Below are 10966 nucleotides of genomic sequence, written 5' to 3' on the forward strand. Positions count from 1 at the left end.
TCAGCTCAGGCTGGGTCACAGCGTTTAAAGGACAAAGTCTCCTAGCTTTGACTTGCCCCGTGGTGGCCTGTGACACTGACTGTCAGTCAAACATCATTTGGAATTGGACACGGGGGGAATGTAAACCCACACATACTGTAATATTGAGTCATTTTTTCTTTAAACAACCTCAATATTTACTTTGAAATGACTCTCAAACTCCCTCTCTCTCTCTCTCTCTCTCTCTCTCTCTCTCGCTCATGGGAAAGTGGTTCTTCTCATGCCCCATTGTCCGGCCCGCAAGTAATTCACAGACAGAGATGCTATTTATATGATGCCCCGCACACTCAGGTCATTTCATCTGCATGCATCTGTATTGGAGCCGTTCGTCTATGACTGACTGTCCATGTTTTCTCCCCTCCACCCTCCTCTCTGCTCAGTTCATCCTCCACCTCTCCCCGCCCTGCAGTGACTTCCCCTTCTCCACCCCCCCCCCCCCCCCCCGTGCACCCTCTGCCCTCGCACTTTCTCTCCTCCCGCTCCAGTCTTTGTGTCCCAGGTGTGTGTTCGGGCCCTGTGAGCAGTGATGGGGGATTGGAGTCTCCTGGGGAATTTCCTAGAGGAGGTCCAGGAACACTCCACCTCGGTCGGGAAGGTCTGGCTCACCGTCCTCTTCATCTTTCGCATCCTGGTGCTCGGCACGGCGGCCGAGTCGTCCTGGGGCGACGAGCAGAGCGACTTCCTGTGCGACACCCAGCAGCCCGGCTGCACCAACGTGTGCTACGACAGCGCCTTCCCCATCGCCCACATCCGCTACTGGGTGCTGCAGATTGTGTTTGTCTCCACGCCGTCCCTCATCTACATGGGCCACGCCATGCACATTGTGCGCAGGGAGGAGAAGCAGCGGCGGGTGGAGCAGGAGGAGAGGGAGGAGCGGGGGGAAGGAGGAGAAGACCTGGCCGGGGAGAAGGAGTACCTCCAGCAGAAGGCGAGCGGAAGAATGGTGTCATCCGACGGGACCGGGCGCGTCCGCCTGAAAGGAGCGCTGCTGCAGACGTACATCCTGAGCATCATGATCCGCACGGTGATGGAGGTGACGTTCATCGTGGTGCAGTACATGATCTACGGGGTGTTCCTCAGGGCGTTGTACCTGTGCAAGTCGTGGCCCTGCCCCAACCCCGTCAACTGCTACATGTCCCGGCCCACGGAGAAGAACGTCTTCATCGTCTTCATGCTGGTGGTGGCCGCCGTGTCTCTGCTGCTCTCCGTGCTCGAGCTCTACCACCTCGGCTGGAAGAGCGCCACGAGGTGTTTGCGCAAGAAGAGGATGCAGGAGGGCAGCCGAAAGGCGGCGACGGCGGCGGCGGCGTCCGCGGCGTCCGCGGCCCTGGAGCCCAACGGCCCCCCGCTGCCCTCAGCCTCCTGCACCCCACCGCCTGACTTCAGCCAATGCCTGGCGGCCTCGAGCCCCATGAGCCCCATGACCTCTATGGCCTCGCATCCCTTCAGCAACAGGATGGCGCTGCAACAAAACTGCGCCAACTTGGCCACGGAGCGGCATCACAGCTGCGACGACCTGGAGGACGAGAAAGACTTCACCAGGATGCGATTCGACCACGTGGCCCCAGAGATGCCCCTCAGCTGCTCCCCGTCGCCGCTGCTGCACTCCGGCTACGTGAAGGACAAACGCCGCCTGAGCAAGACCAGCGGCACCAGCAGCCGGGCTCGCCAGGATGACCTGGCAGTGTAGGCTCAAAGCACAAAGGGGGAAGGGACAGAACGTTCAGGACGCATCAAAGAGGAGTCTGCCTGTGAGGGAAGGGGTCAAAAGCGTGAGGTTCACTTTGGAACCATGATCACAGAGGACGGACTGGATGTTCACCGGAGGGAGGGGCACAGGTCTGTCGGAGGACTCGTGTGGACTTGTGTGAGCTCTGTGAGCAGAGGTCCTTGGGGGAAAAGATCTGTTTCCTAAAACCAAACTGCTAAAGAAAAATATTTTCTAAATGAGAACCGGGTAACAGGATACCTGACTGTTGCATATTGACGTTTTAGTGAAAAGATTTTTTTTTTTAAGCAAAAAATAAAGTGATATTTTTGAAAAGAGAAATGACTGAAAATGACTTGGAGTGAGATGACCAAGGGAAACTGCTTGGAAAGCAACGTATGGATCATGCCTCAACTATTCAATGAATTACAATAGTTTTGCTCTGCCGGAGCAAACTGAATGAGATGAGAAATTGTGAGGCAACAGGGACTAAATATGCAATAAACTGTGAAGCTTGCCACAATATCAATTAGATGGGGTTTTTTTGCAGAGCATATGGGGGTCACGGCAAAGTGAAATATAGTCCATATGATTTTAATACAAATCTATTGAAAAAGCTATTATAAAGACTGTACATTTAGATTAAGTCATCTGTTGACTTGCTAACCTGATCCCACAACACAGGTCATGAAATGTATCTCATGATTAATCCCTTTACTATCTAGAAGAAAGTGACTAAAACTGTGTTCCTTAGTTCTGTGACAGGAGCCAATGTGTGCATCTCTTGAGATGCTCCCTTTCCAGCTGATTGAAGAGAAAACAGGAGGTCCTGCTTTGATGTGAGGAGATCCTGCCACTAGGTGGCAATATTGCACTTTTTCTGTCCTGATGTAAATAGTAAACCCGTCCTGCATGTTCCGGTTGATATCTTTAATGTATGTCATTTCATTTCCGTTGTCTTGCAAAATCAATATACAGGTTGGTTAAGTTAATCTTGCACAGTAAATTCACATAAAACAAGAAAAATCATTTTTTTTGTTTGTTTTTGTTATTTCACTCATGCAATCATCGTCAACTGTACATTTTGCTCTATTGTCCTTAAGGGGTGTGGTTAAAGCAAGTTCTGATTTTTGTTACTGATATATTAACCTCACACTCAAAAACACAGCACAGAAATTCCTGTCATTATTAAAAGAATTGCTAAGAACTAAATTATACGGTGAAACATGTGCGTACATACGTATGTGACAGGTTTCCTGCAGTTTTATATCAGTATCACCACATGGATTTTTCAGTCTGTTTTCATCAGGACCCGCAGAGGACAGACTGGGGGCGGGATGTGCAGTATTTACACAAACTAAGACTGTCTCGCCGTCATTGCCAGGAAGCTGAGTGCTAGAATCCAACTTGATTCGTCACAAGCTGAGTCGAAAGCAGAGCTCCAGTAGATGCTGACCTTTCATTTGTTTGTTGCAGATCACATTCACCTCTACAAAGTTAGCCGTGTTTTAATTTCACTGGATGAGATCATGCCACACGCAGATTATATTCAAGAGCTGCAGCCGGAATAAGTATCACATTGCCAATAAAATATTCTCTCTGTATATCAACGATGGGCAAAGCTGAGGCACTGTTTTATGGTACCTGATGGAGGTATTATCGGACCGAATATCAGTACAACTGAGTGGGATGTTGGAAAGTTGCTTGTCGTCGAAAAGCACTTGAATTAGTTGTTAATAATAATTATTATTATTAATTGACTACAAAAGGGATTTTACAAATGCAGTCCTTATACCACTCCCATTGGTTTGGTTGTTCAAAAGACTAATAACACAACTGTAAACCCAATAATACAATGGTATTCAGTGCTGACACACATTTAGTCCCATTTAAATATAATTTGAATGTCCCTTCTCTGGGTTAATGTTGAGTGGAAATATTTGGTGGGAGAAGTGATAATTATCAAAAATGAATCGAAAAACCATTTTAACCATTAACCATAAGCAGCCAAATCATTACTCTGGGCTTTATATTGTCATAGGTATGGTAGAATTAACATCCACAATGCATTGAACTGTAGCAGATATTCCTCACTATTTTATTGCTGTCAATATGATATTTCTTTTAGATTTTAATCTGTAATCTTACCCTCTTACTATACACGGGTGGGTCATCATTACTGTACCAAATGAAATAATCTGACGACTAGTTCAAAAGCTCGAATGATCCGACCAATCAAATAAAATGAATTAAATTAACAGTTTTGCATTGTTTGGTTCTTAATAATGTAAAACCGTTCCCACTGTTTAAAACTGTTGGACATTAACATTATTTTATGGGGCCTCAGATCTTGTTTTTTTATTTATTTTTCATTTTATAAATAGAAAAATTGTTGAGGACTCTTATTTTGCAGATAAACCTGTAGATGGCAGTAGCGCCCCGACGCATGTTTCCCACCTTTTATTTTAGAAGAAGAAGAAAAAGACCAATGCCGTGGTGCACGCTGGGAAATGTAGTTCCCCTCACACAAACATCCCCTACACTTTCACCGTACAGTGCCATGTACTTCCCTACAGTTCCCGACATGACATCGACTTGAAGCGGCGGTGGAGAGTTTGGCTTAATGTCAAGAGAACATATAATTCACCTAGCGCCGCGTTTTATAATTTAAGGGAAGTAAAAGACCTGCGCCTCAGAAAGTAAGTCGCTAGCTTAGCGGGCTAACTTAGCTTCATTCCGCCTGTCACGCCACTAACACGGGAGCTAGTGTTGCGTGGAAAGGTGTTCTCTCAACGCGCTTCATTCAGCGACGGCTTCGTGTTGAAACAAGTGACGCAATGTTTGATTTGAGATGGGGTGAATGGTCAGGTATTTAGGGGGAGTTTTGAGATCTCTGTGTGTATTTTCGCGAGTGAGGAAACCTGCGAGTGTAAAAAGAACCGTTACGTGGATCCTTTCGCCTGCGACGTGCTTTACTGGATGTAACGCTGTTTCACAGGTTCGTCCATTATGCTTTTACTAACTCTAGAATGGTGTTGTTACAACTGGTTGACCATTTATCGCCAGTCCTAGCTAATTTTGTTTTCTATTAATAAATAATTACTTTAGTTTAAGAAATTTCTATAAGCATTTCCAAAAAAAAACGGTAAAGTTATATGCTGCATATTCAATTAGTCTCGTGCGTGTAGATATCACAATGCAGCGGTTACTTCCTTTTCTCTCTTTGAGAGGAAGTTACGTAACGTCAGCTGTAAGGACCCAGTGTGTTTCTGTACACGTTGCTCCATACCTGAGCAAGGTGGATAGGAGCGTGTACAGTGGGCATCGAATTGTATTTGACGATGATTACAAGGGTTAAAAACTACTACCTATTGACATTACTATTGGTAGTATTTATACTATTAAGTGCCTTAAATGGTCATTTTAAAAATCCATGTTCTATATTACCCCCCAATTGTGGACATCTGTGTATCCTAAATGTACTAAAAGTTGACATTAGATTAGGATATATTATTTTGAATATTTACATTTCATTGAATTGTCATAATGTAAGTAATTAAATGGAGTTTTTTTGGTGGTTTAATTGATATACTCTATTCACTTATACATGCAAAATGTATTTATCTATTATTATTATTATTATTATTATCGCTATAGCTTGATTTCTATTTGAATCCTTAAACATGGCGATGGTAAAATTCCACTATACCACCTATGTAGTCGTTAAACATTGCGTTCAATAGATCAGCTTCATTGTCCCTGATCCAGATATTTGAGTGAGTATTCGCCCAATATCGACATCGGTGCATCCGAAAGTGTAATAAAATACCCAGCAATCTGTGTGTTTGCATAAAAATATAAAAAACAGGTAACATGCTCTTTTTGTCATGTGATATGAGCATAGCTGAGTAGCAGAGGAGGTAGAGGACAAATCCACTTTGGTTCACCCAGATAATGTGAGCCAAGGGAATGGAACTAGTTCTACAAAATGTGAAGACAAGGTCAGAGCTTTTTCAGTGAGGAATGTCACTTGTTCTAAACAGTAAGTGGCCGCTTTACAGAATTAATGCACCGGCGTTGTTTGTGATTATGTTACAGTCCTTGAACAAGTTCTTCTTAATCTTCCCTGTCACATGAACCGTAAAGCGGCGGCAGCAGTTCATTCAGATACTAATGCAACGTGTCTTTTTATTTCCCAGTTCAGCCATGAAGAAACTTTGGACCAAAGCAAGTGTTCTAGGTTCGATGTCGGTGGCTTTTGGTTCAATGCTGTGGTCCCAGAAGCAAGCTGAATCGGACCAGCTGGTTTCCAGTTGCACCTCTGCTGATGCGAATCCTACTTCTCCCTACGACCTAAAGTTGGTTCAAGTCCTGTTCCGACATGGTGCACGAACGCCGCTGAAGTCGATACCTGGTGTTATGGAGGTAGAACTTTTTTTACCAGATTGTTAAGTACGTTAAGTAAGAATGACCTAATGTTACATCATCTCTGTATATTAATTCTATGATGGGTCAAGGTCCAATGGGTGCCAGCACTCTTGGAGCCTCCGGCACACACCCAAATCAACTACAAAGTGACAGACCTTCATGGGGGCCCAAGGCCCCCGGCTCCAGTGGAAGAGAGCTATCGGAAGAACGTTCTGAACGTAGGTGGGCTTTGTGACACTGAGCAATCTGCCATAGTTCAACCATTACTGTACTTTAACTTGTAATGTGGCAAAGTTAATATATGCTTTGTCAAAGGCCTGAGGTTTAATGGTCATTTCATTGCCTGTGTGCAATTTAACTGGTGATTTCGGGTTAAATACTTTGTTAAATTACTAGTACATTTTCAGATAATTATTTTTTTGCTTCATTGATCTGAAGCACCTTGTGGTTTAGAAACCTCCCTCCCCCCCTCTAGTGGCCTCCAGGATTCATTACAAAGCCTCACAAATGCCTTCAAAGCGGTCATTGAACGCCTTTCTGTGACGCTGCTGAACTGTGCGTGGCGCTTTCTCTCCAGCGAGGCATGTTGGCCGCCCTCTTCCCATAGAAATGATACTTTGAGAGTAGCTTTCTACGCTGAGTTAGCTGCTTTACTAAAGAGGTTTACTTCACTGGGTTTAACTAAATCCCACAATATGGACTCCTGCCATCCCCGTGTGTGTGTGTGTGTGTGTGTGTGTGTGTGTGTGTGTTGTGTGTGTGTGTTAGGCCACGCTTGTGAGTAAAAGATAAATCCTGATCCTGTTTGTCGCAATTGGCAGGGTGGCACGTTCCCCGGTCAGCTGACCGCGGTGGGCATGCAGCAGCTGTACGAGCTGGGCAAGAGGCTGAGGACGACGTACGTTGAGGAGACCCATTTCCTCAGCTCCACCTTTAGCCCGGCCGAGGTCTAGTAAGTGTTGCAAATCGTGAGGCCTAGCAGGGGTCATTGCACTTTCCTCCACACGACAGGCATGATGCATGATGCTCTTAAGCGCTGCGTGAGTTGGCTTCAGTCCATGACCTGTATTTCAATTTCAGTGTGCGTTCCACAAACATTCTGAGGACCATTGAATCCGCCAGGTGCCTAGTAGCAGGGCTCTTCCTGCAAAAACAAACAGGTAGTTTTAGAAAGCCACACGTGCAAGATGCTATTCTTTCTCCTGGATCTCATCTGATCAGCTTTCGCAATCTCCTGTTCTACATGTAGAACCGGTCCCTATATTCACTACGGACGCCGGTTCTGAAATCCTCTACCCGAACTACCACGGATGCCAGCTGCTGAAAATCCTTGCAGGGTATTGTATGTAATTTGTGTGTATATATATATTAGTGCTGTCAGTTAAACGACGTTAATGCAAACCCATTTTAATAACGATGTAATGATTTATTTTCATAAATCAAGCCAATCCACTTTTCCATGTTGATAAGAGCATTAAAATGAGAAAAAATTATGGAAAAATATTAATGAAGGGACATTTAGAAGTGTTAACTATGGCATAAATGTGATTAATTGTGATTGAATGTTTTAATTGTTTGACAGCACTTATATACACTCACCGGCCACTTTATTAGGTACCCCATGCTAGTAACGGGTTGGACCCCCTTTTGCCTTCAGAACTGCCTCAATTCTTCGTGGCATAGATTCAACAAGGTGCTGGAAGCATTCCTCAGGGAGTTTGGTCCATATTGACATGATGGCATCACACAGTTTGCCGCAGATTTGTCGGCTGCACATCCATGATGCGAATCTCCCGTTCCACCACATCCCAAAGATGCTCTATTGGATTGAGATCTGGTGATTGTGGAGGCCATTTGAGTACAGCGAACTCATTGTCATGTTCAAGAAACCAGTCTGAGATGATTCCAGCTTTATGACATGGCGCATTATCCTGCTGAAAGTAGCCATCAGAAGTTGGGTACATTGTGGTCATAAAGGGATGGACATGGTCAGCAACAATACTCAGGTAGGCTGTGGCGTTGCAACGATGCTCAATTGGTACCAAGGGGCCCAAAGAGTGCCAAGAAAATATTCCCCACACCATGACACCACCACCACCAGCCTGAACCGTTGATACAAGGCAGGATGGATCCATGCTTTCATGTTGTAGACGCCAAATTCTGACCCTACCATCCGAATGTCGCAGCAGAAATCGAGACTCATCAGACCAGGCAACGTTTTTCCAATCTTCTATTGTCCAATTTCGATGAGCTTGTGCAAATTGTAGCCTCAGTTTCCTGTTCTTAGCTGAAAGGAGTGGCACCCGGTGTGGTCTTCTGCTGCTGTAGCCCATCTGCCTCAAAGTTGGACGTACTGTGCGTTCAGAGATGCTCTTATGCCCACCTTGGTTGTAACGGGTGGTTATTTGAGTCACTGTTGCCCTTCTATCAGCTCGAACCAGTCTGGCCATTCTCCTCTGACCTCTGGCATCAACAAGGCATTTCCGCCCACAGAACTGCCGCTCACTGGATGTTTTTTCTTTTTCGAACCATTCTCTGTAAACCCTAGAGATGGTTGTGCGTGAAAATCCCAGTAGATTAGCAGTTTCTGAAATACTCAGACCAGCCCTTCTGGCACCAACAATCATGCCACGTTCAAAGTCACTCAAATCACCTTTCTTCCCCATACTGATGCTCGGTTTGAACTGCAGGAGATTGTCTTGACAATGTCTACATGCCTAAATGCACTGAGTTGCCGCCATGTGATTGGCTGCTTAGAAATTAAGTGTTAACGAGCAGTTGGACAGGTGTACCTAATAAAGTGGCCGGTGAGTGTATATATATATATATAATATCATTTTATATTCTATTTTTTCTTTACACAAGACTTGTACCACTCGCTATCCCCCAACTCATCCAGAATTGAGATGCCTCTGACAAGTCGTCCCGCTGTGTCTGTGTCTGTGTGTGCAGCCCCCGCTGGGCAGAGTCCTCCACCCTGCCAGACATCGCAGCAGACCTGCAGAGTGTCCACAGCGCGCTGGGCATCGCCCCTCACCAGCGCATCGACTTCATCCTCATTAGGGACGACATGGTCGCCAGAGAGGTGACACCATCGCGTCACCATTCATGTGACCGTTATCCGGTCTCACCACAAGCCATCAGCCTACAGGGTGTTATTAGGAGGACTCGGCCCCCTGGCAAGCTGCTGCTTATGCAAGATGGCTTCCATTTTAATAAGCTAAAATAACAGAGTCAGCAGGCTTTTACTGTAAGCTGGGGGGGGGGGAAACTACGATGAAGGTAGAACCCGGTGACGGTGGCAAAATGTTTCATGACAAGACAAAAGCGAGGTTTGTGAGGTTTGTGTTGCTAAGCTGCAGAGGTTGTTCTGACGGTCATCTCTCTGCATTGCCAGACGCACGGCCTGCCCTGTCCATCAGCGCTGGGCACCTGGAAGAACAAAGTGGAACAGAGAGCCGTGGACATGATGTGCCATGTCTATGAACACAACAGCAGGTTGGACTACACCATGTCCGCCCGGGGGGGGGGGGGGGGGGGGCTTTTGAGAAGAAGGAAAACGTTTTCTGTACACAGGCCAGCTCCACATCTTGCTCTGTTTTTAGCATGGTGAACTTGCAGCTGTGTGTGGGACCCCTCCTGCACTCGCTGTTAACCAACATTGAGGGGAAACTTGAGGGCACCTTATCAGAGGCAGACAGGTTGGACCCTCTTGGATGGACACACACCTTGTTTTGTACCAACTTCACTTTGGTTTTGGTCCTTTTCAAACTTTCTGTTGACATTCTCTCTCCATCAGGAAGCTGTTTTTGTACTCTGCACACGATACCACTTTGATTCCGTGTTTGATGGCTCTGGGGATTTTTGACATGAAATGGCCACCATTTGCCGCTGACATCACCGTAGAGCTGCACCAACACCGGCAGACCAACAAGCCCTTTGTTAAGGTGTCCTACGTAGGCCAGGTAGGGTCTGACCGTCTGTTTATTTCATGAGCGTTGACATTTCTTCCCTTGTTGTGTTCACGGTGGTTATCTCTTTCCAGGATCAACTCATACCGGGTTGCAGTGGAGTCTACTGCCCCCTGGAGCAGTTCAAGCAGGTCCTCTCCGCATACTCACTGAGCTCCGAAGTCCACCGCTCGCGGTGTAACGGCACCGAGGGGCCGACTGAACCCTGAACCCTCAGCACAGGTCTACTTCCTCCTCTCACTCCATCCGGCCACCACTTCCAGGGAAAGCAATTTGTGGATCACATCATGTTTTGCATCAGGCTGCTATGTCATAGTTTCTCATCTCCGTGTAACAAAGGCAGTGAAACGTCCCAGTCCCGGTTCTGGCATGTTGACAAGTATAAGTGTAAAATAATTTTACCAAACTGTGTGACATCACATGCTTCGTGAATCCCACTTGGTTTGAACGCACTTAACAAAGGCTCTGATGTTTTTCTTCTGGTAAAAAAACCACCAAAATTAGCTACGTCGACTCTTTTTCTGCACAGTCATAAATCAAACAACATGTTTACTTTCATTTGAGCCACAGAGTACTAAACTACTTCAGGTTTGGCTTAACAGAATGTAAATGTGGCACCAATGCCGTGATCTGATTGCTGAAGCAATAGTCTCCAATTAGGTTGTTTTTCAACAATATCTTTCATTTTGTTGAAAAAAAGATTCTAATCAGTCCATGAACCGGATCCATTGTAAGGGTTCATTTGTTTTAGGTGAATGCGGAAATGGAGAAATTCTGTTACAGGATGTAAAATGAAGCTGCCTTAATGTGGGGATTTGGA

General features: G+C 45.8%; 2 protein-coding genes across 2 annotated transcripts; both read left to right on the forward strand.

Moving 5' to 3' along the window:
• Positions 1 to 503: 503 nt before the first annotated feature.
• On the forward strand, positions 504 to 1930 carry gja5a (gap junction protein, alpha 5a). Its single transcript, XM_062565220.1, has one exon. The coding sequence runs from the start codon at positions 566 to 568 to the stop codon at positions 1727 to 1729; it is 1164 nt and encodes a 387-aa protein (XP_062421204.1). The 5' UTR covers positions 504 to 565; the 3' UTR covers positions 1730 to 1930.
• A 2526-nt stretch (positions 1931 to 4456) lies between these two features.
• acp6 (acid phosphatase 6, lysophosphatidic) lies at positions 4457 to 10619 on the forward strand. The gene is made up of 11 exons (XM_037487782.2): positions 4457 to 4745; positions 5947 to 6172; positions 6265 to 6393; positions 6997 to 7127; positions 7256 to 7335; positions 7425 to 7512; positions 9128 to 9260; positions 9573 to 9673; positions 9781 to 9876; positions 9975 to 10140; positions 10221 to 10619. Exons 2-11 carry the CDS (start codon positions 5954 to 5956, stop codon positions 10353 to 10355), a joined length of 1278 nt encoding a protein of 425 aa, XP_037343679.1. The 5' UTR covers positions 4457 to 4745; positions 5947 to 5953; the 3' UTR covers positions 10356 to 10619.
• Positions 10620 to 10966: the final 347 nt, after the last annotated feature.

This window comes from Pungitius pungitius, chromosome 10 (assembly GCF_949316345.1).
Source record: "Pungitius pungitius chromosome 10, fPunPun2.1, whole genome shotgun sequence".
Classification (NCBI taxonomy): domain Eukaryota; kingdom Metazoa; phylum Chordata; class Actinopteri; order Perciformes; family Gasterosteidae; genus Pungitius; species Pungitius pungitius.

What these genes read in the sequence shown, in the direction of transcription:
- gja5a (XM_062565220.1), top strand. Translation starts at nt 566, where the DNA reads ATGGGGGATTGGAGTCTCCTGGGGAATTTCCTAGAGGAGGTCCAGGAA.
- acp6 (XM_037487782.2), top strand. Translation starts at nt 5,954, where the DNA reads ATGAAGAAACTTTGGACCAAAGCAAGTGTTCTAGGTTCGATGTCGGTG. An exon ending in TTTAGCCCGGCCGAGGTCTA is followed by an intron (nt 7,128 to 7,255) that starts GTAAGTGTTGCA and finishes TTTCAATTTCAG; the next exon opens with TGTGCGTTCCACAAACATTC. An exon ending in GTCTATGAACACAACAGCAG is followed by an intron (nt 9,674 to 9,780) that starts GTTGGACTACAC and finishes CTCTGTTTTTAG; the next exon opens with CATGGTGAACTTGCAGCTGT.